This window comes from Opisthorchis viverrini (genome assembly GCF_000715545.1).
Source record: "Opisthorchis viverrini unplaced genomic scaffold opera_v5_512, whole genome shotgun sequence".
Lineage (NCBI taxonomy): Eukaryota > Metazoa > Platyhelminthes > Trematoda > Opisthorchiida > Opisthorchiidae > Opisthorchis > Opisthorchis viverrini.
In genome coordinates this window covers 159,126-178,081 of record NW_008752155.1, presented here as the reverse complement: position 1 = coordinate 178,081, position 18,956 = coordinate 159,126, and the positions used below count along the sequence as shown (strand labels likewise).

At 46.5% G+C, this 18,956-nt stretch overlaps 2 protein-coding genes across 2 annotated transcripts in view; one reads left to right on the top strand and one right to left on the bottom strand.

Moving 5' to 3' along the window:
- The window catches only part of T265_15429 (hypothetical protein), a gene marked incomplete at both ends in the record, with an annotated part of 37,540 nt that extends 18,588 nt beyond the window's left edge, over positions 1-18,952 (bottom strand). Inside the window, one exon of the mRNA XM_009178067.1 lies at positions 18,805-18,952. Within this exon, the coding sequence (XP_009176331.1) occupies positions 18,805-18,951 (147 nt within the window). The remainder of the gene's footprint in view (positions 1-18,804) is intronic.
- T265_11417 (hypothetical protein) overlaps positions 14,875-18,956 on the top strand; it is a gene marked incomplete at both ends in the record, with an annotated part of 19,242 nt that continues 15,160 nt past the window's right edge. Inside the window, 3 exons of the mRNA XM_009178066.1 lie at positions 14,875-14,957; positions 16,331-16,409; positions 17,478-17,737. Of these exons, the coding sequence (XP_009176330.1) occupies positions 14,875-14,957; positions 16,331-16,409; positions 17,478-17,737 (422 nt within the window). The remainder of the gene's footprint in view (positions 14,958-16,330; positions 16,410-17,477; positions 17,738-18,956) is intronic.

Here is an 18,956-nt window from a genome sequence, read left to right as displayed (position 1 = left end):
GTCGAAAAATATGGCATCCGATATGAGTCCTTCGTCCTTGGCTTGGGTTAAGCTGTCCATAAACACGAGCATGTTTGTTACGCAAGAACGGTTTGGGAGAAATCCGTGTTGAGCTGGAGATATCAGGTTGCTGGAAGTAAGGTGATCTAGGATGGCTCGCTTCAGAATGCGTTCCATCACCTTGCACGGCACGCTAGTGAGGCTTATAGGCCCATAGCTGCCAAGCGATAGTCGGTCACCAGTTTTGTAGATTGGCGGGACAATCGCTTCCTTCCAAGCAGAGGGAAGGGAGGACTCCAGATTGGATCTTTAGGATCTCAAGTCGTCCGCAAAAATATACGCGGACAGGCAAAAATATCTGGAAGGTCATTTACGTATAGCGGAAACACCAGTGCTCCCAAAACGCAGCCTAATGGATATCGGCGCTGGAGAGGAGTAGGTTGAGCCCACTTTCACCCAGAATGATCTGACTGATAGAAACGCCGTGGTTCAGTGTGGGATTTTCCCTTGAATCCAGTAAGACTCGAGTTTGTGGAGCAGCAGAACGTTTGGTACTCAACCAAGTACTTGTGAGAAGTCGAAAAATATGGCATCCGTTATGAATTCCTTGTCCTTGCCTTGAGTTAATCTGTCTGTAAATACCAGCAAGTTCGTCACTTGAGAAAGCATAATGCAGTTGAATCTTTGAAAGGTACGTTGTCTTTGATTGAATAACAAAGACAGACAATCGAGCTCAGAATGCCCCATCTAAGCGTCCAGAGTCCCACTGACGTTAGAAAACTATCCCACTAGAATTTTCTCGCCAGTTGTGTGACCGATTCAGTGGACAATGAAATTTGATGAACTGCGAAAGTGTCATCGTGGATTAGGGTGGTCCTTGGTTTGAACACAAAATGCAACGGAATGCAAAAGTTTTTCGCAGAAAGGTTAATTTCACTCGCAAAGGTCTCGCAGCTAAAAGCATTGTGCAGGCAAATAGCCCCTGTTAGTGCTAATACCTTTTGCTCGAAGTAGTCAGAAGGTGAATAAGACCAACAATAAACAGTTATGTATAGTGGCTAACAGAGACATTGGTACAAATGAATGACACACAAAGAGGAAGAGAGACCTATCGAGTTCTTCGCTTGATAAGTCGCAGTAGGTAAAGCGGAGGTTCGCAGGACGCAGATGAATTAAATTCCGGTCTAGACCGAGCGTGTTGAAATCTGGCCTGTTTCTTGTCGTTTAATCCAAAGCGATATCGGGTCCAGACTTTCCTCGCACAGTGAGTCTTGCGTGGGTTTGAATTGACTCTGGTCAAGGTGCTGTGTGTAGTGACGAGCGTCGGCACCCTGCTGTCGTTGTTCCGCATATAAAAAAGTTTGTTGTGAGAGAAGATGCGCTTGCATTGTTTGTCTTAGGGTAAGATTCCAGTAACCTCGGTTAGTCACGCTGCAGATGGTAATGACATAATCAAAACAGGAGTGAAACAGTGGGTGCGCATGCGTTAAGCAAATTACGTGAGTGGCTGTAGGTAAACATTGATCAGGCAGTAACCAAACCATGAAAGCGGTTGAAGACAAACGTTGACGTGATGGTAACCAACACTCCAGACTCCTCGAGTTGTGGTTGCCCTCTTCATCAATGATTGCCTACTCTTGAGTCACTTAAGCTAACCTCAGTGGCCGCTGCTTTTCACAGTTGAATTTTTTTCGGAAAATCGATCGTCCGTGTTGCATTGTAGGTACGCCTGGACCAGCTTGCCATACCGCGCTATCAGAAAGCAGGAAACCAGGAACATGGCTGCATTGACAGGCCAAATATGCAGAGCTGGTGTGCAAACAAATAGGATGGCTAAATGCCAAGATACGTTCACTCGTTATGTTCCTTCTTGTCTATGTTCCTGTCGTGAGCCCTTTCACATCCACTGCGCTAGCGGTTGGCAGCTAGGCCGTATTCACCAAAGTCCGCCTCCGCATGGGCTGTCCGGGGCACGTGGTAACCAATGGTGGCCTTGTAGATTTATCGTTCTCTGAACTCGCACTTTTCAAGCTTGTGCGCCTCCTGACAGTCTGAAAGTTACCTCTGCTCGTGCACAGGCGGTTTCTGTTCGGCTATTTCTTGATGGAATTAATTCATTGTCGTGAATCACCACAACAGGAGTTTATAAGAATGTTAAAGTAGAAGGTTGGTGTGACATGGAGGGAAAAATTGAACGTCGCAGTAAGTGTGAAAAAGGCTATATGTGTATGTAAGGCGCCCAACGAAGTAACGGAAGCAAAAGAAGAGGCTCGTAGAAAGCGCACCCTTATGGCACGTGGATAAACCGACTCTTCACTGCGTTGAGGGTAATGTGGCTGGACAAATAATAATAACATAATAAGTTTTATTCTCCATTTTCGGGTGGTATGCCGTCAGACATGGCCATACGTTTACTTGCGAATAGTGGAGAGGGCGCAAAAAAGGACAAAATCATAAACNGTGGGAAATATCTGATGAAATAATGATAATGAGTTGATTTCCCAACTTGTAGGGATCATGCCGACTGAGGCTTGATCGGGTCGGTACAGCCCAAACGCAGCAGACAACAAGATAACGGGAAGGAAGGTACAACCAACAAGTCATACTACTACATGAAAAGTCATCGCAGTTGCACAAAGCGATAAAATCCTGGATAATGTGCATGAGGTCCGACTAGTTCAAATATGAAGCTTGCTGACATGAACCAAAAGTGGGAACTACTGCTAGCCATGAGTGACCTTGGGCGGTTGAGTGAATGACCAAAGTCACAGTAAGCAAAGACGGAGGTGGATATGGAACAATTCGAGGTAGAAGCAAATGGCATATTTTGTCCCGAAAATATGGTTAACTAAATAGACTCACTAGTGCCACTGTTGTAGGGAACTCAGTGCAAGGGATAGGTTCGGCGAGGAGATGGCGCCAATGCATAGGGTCAAGCGAACACCGCATACGAAATTGAACCTGTGAAAGGGGCAATCCCAAATTGCAACAGAAAACTATATTGGTCGTACCCGAATGAAAGTTCCATTGGGTTAGAGTGTACTCGTCCCAGAGACGGTTAGAGCCAGGTAGAAACTTTGCCCTCAGTCGCAATTACAGGCTCGAGTGCGCAAGGGGCTGCGGTCGCGATTTTGAAAAAAGTTTTTGCAGGAGTGCCACCAGACTAGGTATGGCAGTGCCATGCCATCGTTGCACTGACATGCTTCGGTTTTTGGGTGGTATGGGGCAAGATTCATAGGTAATAAATGATATGCATTCATCCATGGCGGGAAAATGTTATACATGTTGCCCGTTCGGGAAATGAGGGCACACCAAGGCGGGGAAATGTGCTGAGACCGATCAGGTGCCGATCTTCTTGTATTTTGAAAGGCAATAAGGCTATTCACGGACCGGGGACGGTTTGTGACGAACCGAAATTCCCAGCCCCTCCCAATAAGACTGTCCAGCGCGACGCTAAGCCATCTGGGAAAACTTATTGTTGAATCCACTCACGCATCAGCGGTGGTCAATTGCTGCTCCTTCTATCGGTGAATACTCATGAGTGACGTGAATAATGGCTGCCATTATAACGCCGTTTCGCTTCCCTCCACCTGTTCCGCGGGTTCTTGCTCTTGCTCCGTGATTGCATACCATCTAGCGATGAATGTCAAGCTTTTGTCCACTGTTCGTCTACGCTTGCATTATCGTGACAGCTCCACCTATTTTTGAGCATTTACATTGAAGAAATATTAGTCAACCGTGCGGTCTAAAGTTAACCTCGCGGGCGACAAACGAGCGTGACGTCAACCATACTAACTCGACCTCTCCAAGAGCTCCAACATTAATTGACATTGTATTGCACCCTACCGACAGCACTTGTTGGACATTTGTTGGTAACTGGCTCGAACCTTCACTGCACTTTTACACGTATGAGGTGCTGCTTCTTCACGATGTCAGATAAACACAAGTTTAGTTATTTTGTGCCAGCTTCAGTCTATGCCCGTTTCCCAAATATTTTCCTTTTCCCTTTGAATCACAACTACAGACTGCCGGTTTCCTCATATACTGCTGAGTTTCGCTCTTTGATTCCCCTTGTACATTCGTATAAAGGGTCGGTACTTAATCATCACCACCTCCAGAAAGCCCCTAAGAAAACCGCCTCAGTGCCCTTTTTCAGCTCCTTAAGATTGCGCAGTTCTTTATGACACCTGCCACCTAATTCGTGGTGCTTATCAACCCATTTGTTCATGGAAACAGCTGTCGCTGCAGCCCCCATCCGTCTGTTCCCACTGCCTACTAAATGCGGACGGCAAATAATCCGATACCATCAATAATCCTGTAGGATTCTTAGTCTCACAGATGTTAAACCAAATAAGGTGCAGTCAGCTCCGTGTTCCGTCTCATTAGCATAAGTGCGTTCAAGGAAAAGATGTGAGTTAGCCTAAATATGGACTAGTCTATAGAAAACCATGCCGGGCTTTGCGAAGCACTTTTCGTGATTTTACCAGACGCTGATGCAGCCAGTTAAAATTATTTTTTTATAATTTTACAGGAGGTGGAGATGTGTTTGTTAGGTCGATAACCATCGATTCCATACATCCTTGTGACTGCACTTCCGTCGGATGATCGCCCGTCTCCTCGGTGATTACCAGAAAACGTCGATGAAATGAGATGAGCCGCGACCGAGCCATGATGAAGGTGCGTTCATCAACAACGGAGAGTAGTACTCGTAGATGCGTGCCACGGGGTCCGCAAAGTTATGGGTACCAAGAGATATCCGCTGTATCGGTGCGGTTTCCATACGCGCCGTTTGGTGGTGAAGTCGGACGAAATGAGTAGCAAAGGTTGGATTCTGCTAGGAAATATAAGCATCACTTCGGAAAGTTGTCCGTCTTGGTTAGAAATAGCCTATATTGTTTGCCAAAACTCGCCGTCAACGAGGAAGTCATTTGCGTGTGTTTTAGTTCACTGGCACAAAGGCAACTGCTTTAACCCAAGCGCTCATCTCGATATACACCGATGAAGTTGAGATAATTACATGGTAAGGATAGTGTGAAGGGGCCACCAGTAGTGATCTAGGTAAAACATATAATAATAATAATGTTTATTCCCAACTTGTGGATGGCATGCCGTCTGGCATGACCACGGTTTCACAGTTAGAATGGAGCATGACAGGGATTTGTGGGGGTGCGGATTGCACAAGAAGACGACAATGTCATAAACAGTGGGGAGTATCCGTTGACATAGTAATTATAGTTTTCTTTCCCAACTTGATGGGAACAATGGGCGTACAATGAGGTACGACTAGTTCAAAGACATCCAGGTGACGAACTAAAACAGAAAACCAATGCTGGCCATGAGTGACCTTGAGTGGTTAGGTAAATGGCCGGGGTCACAACGAACAAAAGTGGAGATGGAGATGGGATAATTCAAGTTGAGGGCACATGGCGAGTTTTGTCTCAAAAATGGTGGTTTAATCTTAAAGTAATTAGATTCACTGGTTGCACTGCTGTAGGAAGTCAGGTGCAGGGAGCAGGTTGGATGGGGGCAAGTTGCTAGCGCATAGGGCGACCGAAACTCCTATACGGACTTGAACTTGTGCAGGAGGCAAGCCGAAAGTGCAGCAGAAAAGCCAGGCTAGCCAAATCTGAGCGAAAAATTATCGAGTACGGAGGAGCCTATCCCAGAGACGAGGCCGGATGAAAACTGCTCAAAGTTGTGGCTGCAGGCTTGGGTGGGCGAGGGGTCAAGGTCGAGATTCTGGAGAAAATAGTTGCGGGAGTGCCATCTCACTGGGTATGATAGTGCCATGTCATCATCACACTGACATGCTTCTGTTTATGGACAGCCCAGGTGTACTCAAGGAGACGGTCTGCAGATACAGAGGGCGTCTCGAGAGCCCATTCTCAGTGATACTACCGCATGGTTTGCAAATTGAAGCGCAAATTGAAGCGCGCTCATAAGAAGGTTTTGCACCAGTAAGTAGTCCTTACACCGGTCCGGCCTCATGGGCCTATTTCACCCCTACGATATTCCCTGTCAAACAGACGCTCAGCATCTCTCAATCTTTCGCCCTGGTGTTAGCGCCGGCAGACCTCAGGATCCCCTCAAATTGTTTCTTTCCGCCGTTATTGTACAGTCCTGTGAAAACACCAACTCCGATCGTGTGGAAAACAGACCCGGTCGGAGAAGGTTCGTCCCTGTTCACTTTGTATTATCTTCAATGTCCATTTCGATGTTCTTTTTGATCATCCACTTTACTCTGAGTTCACTCCGATCATTCACACCCAATAAAAATCCTTCAGTGCATCTGAGCCGTAGGTAACACAGCAAAACTCAAGAAGATTCCTTCAAGTTAAACCTTTCACAAATGCCACTGTTTTTACGTGCCCCCCCACAAACACAAAAAGCGTGGCTCCATTCCATTGGCGTTCTAAGATGCCCGTCCGAACCAATCGTCTACCAAGGCACATCGTTCGTCAGTTATTTGTAAGCCTAACACAGACATGCTCTACCACCGTTTTTATCCAGAGGTTGGCCTATCGTCATCAAATGCCTCCAAGGCATTCACCTATTTGCCGTCCCCTTGACGCTCATTAGCTCCACATGTGCCAACATACCCGATCCGGCATTAGCCCAATACCGCCTCAAAATCTTGTCTTTTTTATCCTGCATTTTTCCGCTTTTTTCCAGAAAAAACTAACAAGCCGGTTCATCAGGTGCGATTCTTTTGAAACGAGTGGTTGTCCTTCACGACTCTCAAACGAATGGGCCGGAGAAAGGGCCCCAAATCACCATTGCACTAGCGTAATGTTTTTTCGTTAAATCATGACCAACACCAGACTCCAGAGAACAACCCTGGCGTTAAAGAGTTTGTGACACTATTTCCCCCAGAGACGAATAAGAGCGCATACACTCATGTCTATCGATCAGAGGCCTCATCTCCAAAGTTCATATTTCTCATGGCGATCCAAGTTGTCGAATGCTCGTCGCGGCGACGTGGCTTTCTCTTCCTCTTACAAAAGCTGATGAACTTAACCTTTTAGCTTTATGACTTGTACGCAATTTTTTACTGTTTGCGCTATCTGCGCAATTTTCTTCTGCTCCTCCTATCAAATAGATGGCGTAAAAGCGCTCGGTTTGAAGTAGCGCTGCCATATAGCATGTTGACAAATTCAAAGTATTTGCCATTCTATGAACTCCAAGCATACCGTAATCGTACTCAATTCCTCAAGTTAAACCGTATATTAATTTCACTTTGGCAATAATCCGTCAGTGTTGGCATCAACTAAAAAGTAATCAGGTATCCTATTTTACGCAAACGAGAGAGACACAAACGTTGACCTCTTGCCTGTGTTTCAGTAATAAATCATATGTGGCATAGCGTCTACTCGCTACTTCTAGTCAACAAAAATCCATGTTTCATTACTTTGGTCAATACCAACCAGTGACTTTTCCTGAGTAACAGGAGTAGCCTTCAAATGTGGGCCGCCATGAAGCAATGCTGCCAGATTCTAGAAGAATGTGTCACTAAAGGCGCAGTGCAATGTGATCTGGACATCAGAAGCCAAAACCTCCTCAGACGACCAAGGAATTTCACACCAGAATCGAAGAAAATCAGAGGAAAATAAACAGGCTGCCGAAAAACGCAGACGAATGCACAGCGTTAATGAAAGACTTCTCAATCGGTGATCATGCACGGGACATGCGAGGACTACGGCATTCGTAGCACAGATAGATGGCCGAGACGGTAGAAATAGTCAAGCATCCCAGTGTTAACAGGATCAAGGGCGTGGAACTGGCAAGCGCGTGGAGAACTGTCTCGGATCAGTCGGGCTGACACGGTCCTCGAAAAAATAGTCATTATCTGGATCCCGCTTAATCTCACCACTTAACCTCAAGGCTAAATTGTCTGCGCGCTGACAGCACAACGGAGATCAACGAAAACCACCACCAAACCCGCGGTGAATCATCAGTTGATGCATACTGCGGTGAAAGATAAGGAAACAAACCCGATCAGAATAAATTTGAAAATCCTAAATCCGTCAATGAAAGTTTTCGACAGCCGCAGGTACCGACAAGAGCCACTGATCGATACTCAAATCTGATCAAATGCGCCAATATGGAGAGGTCTTACAAGTTGGTTCTCCGTCTGCCCTAAAATCTGGCCAAATTGGTAACCTCGTTAATTAGCCTGATGAAATTTTTGTGCTAAAGGCGAGACGCTACCCAAAAAGCCACGAATTGTTTAACAAACCCGTCTAAAACAATGACTTCTAAATTAGACCCGGAATTTTTCAAACGGTTGAAAACCCCAACTTCATTGTTCGGTCACCTGGGGGACGACAAACGCGTTTCTTGAACCTAAGTCACGTTCTTGTTGCATTCACCATGTTGACACGCCATCCAGGATGTAGTCTGTGAAGCAATCGAACAGCCATTTAGTCCTCTCAAATCCTCCATTAATTTTCCACCGTTCTATTTTAACTAGAGTAGTCCAAGGGCCTCTTTCTCATGCCTTCTATTGCACACTTCTCATTTTGCACCTCCTGGGTTAGAGACATAAGTTTAAAATTGTATACACAAAGAAAGCTATTGAGCTTTTATTGGGGAATCAGCCAGAACTCTTCGCTCTGACCATCACGTCCAACAGTGCACCCATTATCACTCGAAAGTCTGAGCTACTACATGGATCTCATCCCATTCTTCCCTCTTTTCAAGGTTCGACCTCCGGCAGGAAATTAAAAAAGTACTGCTGACTTCTGTTTGTTGCTGGTGTTGGGCTCATCTCGGTTGAGTTATGCATCTGGCAATGCCATAAACCACAGGTGAATAAACTGGCCTGTCATCCGTGATAAAAAAACAATAAGAGCGTTCACTTGGGATAGCCCAAAGATACTCTGCAAGTGCCCATGGCCTACATCGGCGAGCATGGCTATATCTGCCTTCGTCACAACAGATGCTACACCGCACCAGAGCCCATTTCGTCATCCAAACAGAGAATACATCTACTCACCGCTCCCAGTGATAGACACTTACTAGTGGTAGATACTTGCTATGCACCATCTACAGATTAGAGCTGATAGCAGTGCTTCGGGGACTAGTGACTATTTCTCTTGCACACACTTTCTCTCCTGGTATAACACACCTCATGTAATAAACACCATATCAGCCAGCTATTTTAGAAGTCCACTCCCTCCAGCCTTCATGCATCTGATTCCCATTCCACTCCTCTACGCGCTTTTATCGGCTTTTGCTAGACCGCTTGCAATGTAAAATCGCATGCTAGCAAACTCAGCCCTTGAGCGCTAGCCTCCTAAGTACAAATTTATCTATTTCCTAATCCATAAAATCACTTGCCATCACCCCAATTGCAGCAGGCAGCAAATTTTATTCCACTATGTTTATTAATGCATATTATCCCAGTTTTATATCCCCACAAATTCACCATGTTTTGCGAATCTCCTCCCATCCCATCAACTTCCCAAGCTTTGAACTTCGGAAGTACCCGTTTTGGACGACCTGGCCTATGATCTACAACTCCGGGGTCGCCAAGCGGACCACAAAATACAAACAATCCCTTATTGGCCTCGTTCCACCTTGTCCCCCCGACCAGGCAGAAATGAATACCGCTGTCCAATGAATTACACACCCAGCCGAGTGATCTCAAATGCGACGCCCATCACGGGTCTGTCCAAAAACTGAAGAATGTCAGGCCAATGATGGCACGGCACCCCCATACTCAGTTTGATAGCACACCCGCAACTGCTCTATTCCTCCTCCCAAACGAGCCCACTCGTCTATTCGATCCATTGACCCCAACCGTCACCACGACATTCATTCCAACCTGTTGGACTTCTCGTTCGAATCCAACCGCCTTTGTGTCCTCATCCAACCTAACCCCAGCATTTAACTTCCCTACAACAGTGCAACCAGTTGGTCTGCTTGTTCTCAGATTGCACCATATTTTGAGACTAAACTTGCCATGTTCTCCCAATTCGAATTATCGCCTCTCCACCTCCACTTTATCTCGTTGTGACTCCGGCTATTTACCCGACCGCCCAAGGTCACTCATGGTTTTCTAGTTTTAGTTCATGTCAACCGACTGAGTCTTTTAATTAGTCGGACCTCATGCCCATTGTTTCTTACAGGTTGCGAAAGAAACCTGTTATCATTATTTCATCGAATACTCCTCACTGTTCATAACGTCGTCCCCATTTCGCGGAATCCCCACCAGCCGCAAATCCCCCAGTCACATGCCCCATTCTGACTGTAAATGCATGATCATGCCCGAAGGTATGCCACCCACAAGTTGGGAAATAAACATTATTATTATCACTATTATTAAAACGCCACCTAGGGTCAAGTTTCGTCTAACTTGTAACCCAATTTACATCCACGTGAACGCACAACCGAACCGAAATTACTTGAGATCCTACTTCGTTATTGTTCTGCCTACGTGCATCTCTCTGGTTAACTCATAATCCCGCTGCCCACAGAATATCACATATCTGGTCCGATTTCATCACCCATCCGTTACGGGGCTATCCAGAAACCAAAATGCCATACCCAATCTGATCGCACACCGCAACTGCGCTGAACCCACACTGAACGACCCAACCTCGTTCCCTCAAAACCCCGGCAGCGCGCATAAATAAACCGCTTACCTGGGCAAAGCCGCATTTAGGATTATCTCTTTCAAATCCACTCAACGTTTCCACCGGATCTAGCGATTTCAGTAGAATTTCAGTTCATCCTTCCCGTAATATTGGGCAAGACCTCTGTTTTGCCTCACCCGTTTTGTTGTTGCATTGGTTCAGATAATCTCCATGTATTTGTGAAAGTGAAAGCTGAAATAACTGCTGCTTTACTCTGACTGTGATGGTATGACCACGCCCGAAGTTATGCAACCAGCCACCTCAGAATAAATATTGTTATTGGTCTCTGCAGATCACTGGCAACCCTAGCCGTTACTCCCTCCAGTAACTTACTGGTAATCGGCTGCTATTTACTTTTGTGCTCTGACTATGTGTGTAGCGTGATTTACGCCATCTTTTCCTTGCCACTCGTTTCTCCTGTTTTGCTTGTACTTAAGGTCCACTTATTCCTATCCGTCTTTGGTTGGAACATCGTGTCAGCTCTATCTATTTTTGAGCGCCCGCCTTGAAAGGGGAAAGTGACGGATCGGGGATCGAAATCAGAACTCCTAGGGTGGTCAGCGAGTGCGTCGCCCGCTACACCAACTCGATGCCTCAGGTGACCCCATTCTTGTGTAACCTATATACCGCATTTACCAGATCACTTTTGTTGGGATTTGTTTTAAACGGGCCTGAGCGCGCAATCCGATCCGTCACCTGACATGACCTACCGCACCCCGTCGACAGCCGAGTTCAGCTTTTACCATCCGAACGTAATCATTGTTTTCTGCGCCATTATCTTACTACACGGTTCGTTCACACTGAATGACCATATCTACTTCTGTACTTAGTTGATATCGTTTCCAGTAGGCCATTCTACCTCGGTGGCCGTTTCCATGCTCATGCCGACTGCGTTATCATTGATCGCACTCAACTCACAATGTTTATCAACTCGTTTGTCCCCTGCTCTCGTCTGTCTGTTTCTACTGAGTATTTGAGAACGGCGCATTTCATAGCAACCACAATCGTCCTAACCCCGGTGCCTTTCAGTGCCTCCTCACATAAAGACAACCCACCAGCCCCCATCTCCCATTCCCCCAAACATTTATCACAGATGTGGCGGCATTGGCTGATTTAGTCACTTATGACTCGGAGTGGCAACTTGTTTTCCCGATTTCTGATGTACCGGACGCTCCACCCCTATAAAAGACTCGGAACTTTACCACAACCTCTGTCATGTTGGTCCTTCTCATAAATTTTTTGCTAATTCCAAGGAACCCGTTACGCCGCGAAATAGTGGTTTCATCCTAGCAAATTTGATAGTAAAACATCTACGGATGGACGTTAAAACAAAGCACTATACTGCAGCACTGAAAGCATCTGTGATCCACGAATTCGTGACAAGCATAATTTGTCTCGGTCACACAAGGGCCCCTTCTTTCCGTTCTGCTTCTTAACTAGGCCCACTCATCCGGTGGTTAAATTCAAATGAGTCATTCGTCCGATCTTCGCTGCTTTAAGAACCGCGGTTCAGTCGGTTTATTTTATCCTCTGGCTTCAGCAGTCATCGTACTCGGGTGTCTTGCACATTGGCTAGCAGTTTTCCCTAACATCAAAGGTTAGTTTTGATGAGCTGGAACCAGTTTAATCTCTTAAACACCGTGAAACTCTGATCTTTGCCCTAACATCGTTTTCAGATTTCTAACTTGAGAGTCAAACGTCGACCTTACATAGATAGCAAGCCTCCTGTCTTTTACTCGATAGCAAGAATAAGGAACGCAGCGGACCTAGCATACAAGAGGACACTGGCATTGAAACACGACAGCATTTGCAAACCCCAGCCAGATTTCGATGGGAGCAAAGGGATGGGGTGTGGCATCGCATTTCCAAATACTTAAGAGGCGTTCACACATTAAGTGTGCTTCCGCTTTGCTGCATGGGCTAATATATAGGGGACTACCGATCTCTCCAAATTTGGGTGGCGATGCTCGCCAGAAGCGACGATAGTTTCGGTAGGTTCAATCGTCCCGCGCGTAAGCAGGAAGGAGGCTCGTAGGCGATGACCGGTGTTTGGCATTCTTGGTACGAGTCAGACGGCTCGGTTTTATCGACCAAAAAGTCAAAGCTGCCAACGATGGATGAATATGGCGCCGACGTTTAGGCTTGCTTATTAGGTTTTCATAGTTGTAAATTTTCACTTAGATTTTGGCGAGTTGCTTGGTCTCAGTAACGTTTGGGACCACCTAAACGTCTCGAGTGACATGGCGATGATCTTGGATTTTGACTAGGGTTGTAGACTGCAAGAGAACTATTTGGGTAAGCTGTGCACTTTCAGAGGTGGAGATTTGGTGCTCGTTTGTCCAATTTGCCTTCCAAAACGGGTAACTGAATGGCTGGATGGTTTCCGTGTTTGGGAGGGTCGGCGAAACCCCCAAACGGTATCTTTAAGAGACGTGTAATACCGCAGCAATCAGGAAGGCGAAACAAAGTTGGAGCTGTGTTTCTATACAGTACTCGATATTGGATACTCATCACACCAAATGGTCCACTTGGACTAAAAAAGTAGAAATTAAAGGCGGAAACATTCCCCAATGTGAGACAGCCACATCTGCATGAGGTCAGCCACAAATGATTGGCTGTTCTCAAGGTCAAATGACTGAATTGCTAACGACGAACAAATGCCAGTTCATGCAGGGTTTCAAACAGGGAGAGAAGAAAAGTGAGGAATTCCAAATAGCAAAGTGATGGACGAAAGATTATGTATTGGGGAGTATCCTTCTCAGGCTCTGCTTTTATCTTTCAAGTGATGTGCTCTTAGGAGCCTGATGAAGATCACTATAATGCAAACTTATATTCGGACATGGTCCGAGATGGTATGCCTTCCGGATTATGTAGTGAACATGGATAAAGTAGCGCGCTGATGAAACTGGGAAGCCTTTCTTCTTGGAATAGCGTTCGCGTTCAGAGGAAGACCACTAATAATAGGCGAGACTTCAGCGTGAAGGACAGCGTGCATTTTGGTTACAAGGTGACTTCTGTGAATATCTCGTCAATGAAGGGGAGGCTTAGAAAAATTGGCCGTTATCGTTCACAGAATCTTGCAGAATACATTCTGCATCGATTCCATCTACCCGGAAGGACAACTTGTGGGAGGAAAGCATCGAATCCTGACTGAGTTAATTTGGTTCATTGCAAGCCAAATGAGATCTGTGAGTCCTAGTTGGTGCGAGTAATCCAGCGATTGGTATGGGAGTGAAAGGCAGGAGTGGAAAGCTCCGCCTTTGGAGGGGTGATGAGGGGTGCAACGCAAGCCCTTTAAGAGAGACGGTCCTTATGATGGCCTAAGCATAAGCCAAAAGAGACCGAAGAATACGATTGGCAGTGACGGTATGGCCACTGGAGTTGTAGGTAGAGTATATCTGGTACAAGGTTGCATATAACCAAAAGTTGGTTACTTAAAAAGTGAAATTGTCGGCTGTTGTGAAGAGGTCGTTTACGTGTGATTCGGACCACGAAGATGGTAATGGGCTCGGGAGAGCTGAACGGCTGTAGCGTTAAAAGTCTGGGAGAACTCATGGATACATGGTCTCAATCGTTCTTGATCAACTGGGTGGCCGAACCTACTTCAATATATGGATCCATAGGAAGGAATGGAGCTAATGAATTTCGCCGTCACAGCAGGCTCAGTCTGGGGAATAACGTAATCCATGGGCCTTTGCGTTGATGTCAGCTTAAGTAAAGTCGCGTCTTTGATATTTTCATAACGTCGCCGTGTTCGTCGCAGCTTGACGGGTGTGGTGAGATGTCGGCATCTTTGTCACTCAGAGCCTGGGGTAGATGGTGTTACATCTGACTGCTTTCTTGGTCAAAAATCCGGTGCCTGAGGGAAAACTCACAGACGAGGAACACAACAGCTTCATTGCAACAAACAATGCCTGTGAGTGCAAACGTTGCAATGGCCGCTAAAGGGCACTTTTTGACATTGATCCAAGCTGTTTGATAGGCGTGCAGTGAACACTCATAAACATCGATTGTTCTTCTATGGAATACCCGAACGCTGGTCATATTCGGTTGTGCTTCTATGGCGCGCCTGTACACTCATTGTCCTTTGATCAATGAACTGAAAGATTAACTGACCTATTTGCCTGCAGGCTTACCCTCCCGCTTTTGATCGTTCAACATAAGATGCCATGGGGGGCCAGTTGACCATGTCCCAGCAGTCCTCTGGCGCGACCGGTACAGCGTCTCGGTTGCAGCAATGGATCCGTCTAGGGCGGTACTTTTGAAGGGTGGCTACCGGGCTGATCTTAGGAGAGCGAAGGTTTCAAGCAGCGGGTTTATGTAAGTTAATTATTTTTCCTCTCTTGGGATCTGGCAATCAATGACCCGCAGCTGATTGACGTCGCTTCCATATCAAAGATCCAACCAGGAAGCTTTAAATCATCCGACTGTTTCTTTTGAGGACGAGTCCAACAGTTCATCTTCCGTGCTCGACGCGATGGTCATCCACAGGCATGCGCTTTCCAGGCCGGAATGTTTTCTTTCCTCCTGTCAGTGTTCACGTACATAAGCTTTTGATTGGCAGTGTTGAGACATGCAAGCGATTGATGCATGCTATGCCCGGGAGATGGAGCACATAAGCAGCAAGATGGAAAATAAGTCAATCACGTCGACCTTCTATCTCCGTCTCAAAATCGGTTCATCAGGCAATTAAAGCTTACAACATGAAGGATTCTTGACAAAACTCGTAATTGGTCTGAATTTCGGTGATCCGATCTGTCTTCAGATACGCTGGGAAGCAGTCTTAATATCTAAAGCCGTGCCAAGCTGCAATCGCATTGAGCTTCCGTTTGCTCTGATTGTATCGTACTTGCGACGAGCATCGAACTGGCTGCCAAATGTGGTAACTTTTGCGTTAGGGCGTGTTTCTGACTGGCTCCATTTGCTTCGTGACTTCCGGGTTTGACTTCGTCTTCGACTAGACTTTGGCTTCCGGCACTGGCTTCCCTTACGCCCACGTGGACTGTCCACTGAAAGTTTGTGCTTTTTATAGGGTCGCAATCGCGCGAAGTGCTATTCATCGCATTGCCAGCATGCTAATGATGGCTTTGTTTCTTTCGAATTCGCCACCACATGATGCTGCTTCGATGATGTCTTGACAATACTGGAAGCAGGGCTGGATAAAGCTCTCTTCAACATGGCCAATTTGCGTATAATATTCAAAAGGCGTTGACCGCAAAGTTATCTCGGGAGTTTGCTCAAACTTGTTCAGTAGTCTCGTTTTCATTACTCTATGAATGCGACTGAAGATCAATTTAGTGAATAGAACGGTTGAGCTGGTCTTCGGCAATGGTTAGTAACATGAATTGTTAGCATTCAAGTTTGGCCCGGCATAAGTGGCATAGTCTTCGGATTCCTTTTCTGCAAGTTTCATACTTTATTAGCGGACATTTGACAAAGACGAACGCTCACTGTAAATGATTGAGAGTTACTGAACAGTTTTATCAAAACTGAGATGTCGCCTGTTTTTCGCGTGATGAAGTTTGAATAGCGTGTGCTCTGTTGTACCGGGCTTTCTGAACAATAAGCGTACTCTCTAGGCATCACCTTTGTGTTTCACTTTGACTCTGAAAACATCTTCGCAACGTCTGAACCACAAACCGAAGACTAGACAGGCAGCAGTGTCATAATGGAACTGCGAGGTGGTACTACAGATTGAACCGGCTGGATTTGCAAATGGAGCTGGATTTGGTGGTCGAATTTGAAGTTGCTGCGCCAATGTTTCCACCAAAGGTAATTGCGCCGATTCAAACTAATTTTGTTGTTGCGGCAGAATTTATTTCAATGCTTCAGAGTCACTGTCATGGTTACGTTGCTTCGGGCGTCTGACTGCTGCTCCAATGCTCGTTGTCAGAGAAAGACTTATCGTCACGGCACACAACAGCTTTACTGCAACGAGCGAATGCGTAAGGATGCGAAAATTACAACAGCCCTCGCGATATGATGGGCACATTTTACACCGATATAGGCTTTCTGATGGGCGTTTAGCGGACACTTATCGGCTTTTGCTGAGTTGAGTAACTGCCTTGGAGAACCCGAGGAGAGGCGGGCGGCCACAGCGAGAAGGAAATCGGTCTCGTGTGGCGGGATTTTGATCCACAGAGCATCGCGAAATGACGTAGGAGTAGTACCGGTGAGGACAGTTGGGATGTGCGTTGCTGAATGTGAATATCAGGCAACCCTACCAGCCCTCCGACTTTTTGAATAGGGTTAAAAATTGCGGTAGCCCTCTTTTCAGCGAGCTTCGCTAAACAATTGGTGGAGTAGCTCTCTATTAAGATTTCCGCGTCAGAGATATCTGGTGTGCGCCAGTTTTTTGTAAACGCGATTATGGACGGGTGTTCATTTTGGTGCGGTTTAAACGATAAGGTGTCTCTGTGAGGCCCAATGTGTTGGGCAGCAGCACCGAAGAGTATTCCGTTCGGTGGCATTCCCCTGAGGCCTGTTTTTGCAGAGGACTACAACTTGAAGCTAGATTTCACAAGGTTTATGCGGTCTGTTTGACTAGAGTAGCCTGTCTTTCGTGTTTGCGTGGACTCCCGAGCCGCCTGCGATCAGCGTGGTCATTTGGGTGTACGAAGGGTTATCCGGTTCATTACTGTCATGTTTATGGCTTTGGCTGTTTGGGTCATGGATGACGACTGTGTCCATTATTGAACAGGCCACTTTTGACGGAGTGCAGCTAGATAATGGCAGTTCCACACTCAGTGGCTGTAGTGTCCCCGTACCATTCAGCTGTGTCGAGGTCGGCGCTTTTGGTAGATTCGTTGGAATGATTCGCAGCTTGCATATTGACACCAGACCCAACCTAGCCGAGAAGGTTTGACTTGGATGGAATTCACTGCTGCGCCCTTATCGGCTGCTACGGAGATGAGCGATGATAGCGCTACGTACTTTGGACGCTGCGAACAGGCAAGGCGTGCTCCCTCCCGAGAAATACTGTCTCTGGTGGTCGATGAACTTGTGATTCGGAGTTGCCACCGATTGCGTCGGCGTGCTTTGAAGAGCACAAGGGATCGTTGCTACCATCGCTCAGACAGTAGGTTTGAGTCCGGACAAACGTAAGCCGATCGGGAGACTGTTTCGCACTTCTCCTGGACTTCTGTAGCCCAGCTTTCGTGTTTCTAGAGGGAGATCCTGGGATCAATCCTCGATCGTTTGTTAAGCCTTGGGAATCCTAAGAGCTCGCTCCGGGAGCGACCGTGCCAGTTAAGCTGAAGTGATTTTTTCTGGAGGGCCAACTCTAGATGATCAGTCTGCACTTCCTCTTGCGCCCGTCAACTAAGAACGTCGTGATAGCCCTGATCACCGCATCGGAGAGCTGGATGACATTATTTGCAGCTGGTAGACCTGGGATAAATAGCGCTATGTATTTGTTCAGGGGAGAAACTCCGTTATTGGCTTTCGTTCAAGCCGCCTGATTCTTCTTGTTTGCTGCCCCGAGAGATTTAGAAAGAAGCCTGCGTTTTGCTCGAGTATCTCGAGTAAAACAAAACATTTGCGCTGGTTTTTCCGGTTTAGTGGCAGGGACCTGATTTGATTCGTGGCAACTGTTCTGTTAGTTGCAGAATGCATGGCACCCTTAATGTAGGGGCTTTTGGCGCAGACAAACGGGACAGGAAAGTTGGATAAATAGCTTACCTGGTCGTAATGTAAACCCGCACACTAAAAGCACAACCAGGACATTCAGGTGTGACGTTCCATGCCACGCCGCACATTCGATAGACGCCCAATTCACCAACATCTGTTATGGCTCATCGGTAGCTATACAGAGTAGCCTGTATTGCTCTGGCTCACTTGCGAGAGTGACGGCAACGCAGGGATGGAGAGCAGGCTAACGGAGATTCTCAAGCGAAGGTGGTGTTAGAGTGAAAATTTTACCAAAAAGACACGTGCAAACTCCGTGAAAAAGTTAAATGGCAAAAGCACTTCCCCAAAATTTGCACAAGCGGAAAACGAAAGCAATTTCGAATGTGCCACTCGTTTCATGCTTCATGCAATTCATCACAAGAAGATATCTGGAGCCGCCTTCTCCATCGGACCACACGCCAAGCAAATTGATCAGGAAGTTCCCGCGGAATTTGTTGGCAAGCATCTAGAGAGTATACACGCGATGGAAAGAGCTCACCTGTGACATAACGTACAGGTTTGACACAAGCGCACTTTGAAGCATGATAGGGGCGTTACTTGTGTAGAATAACTTGATCGGATAGGAGCTAGACTGACCACGGTAACGTATTGACTTAACCGCGATATCGACGCGGAAGCTCTGAGAGAATA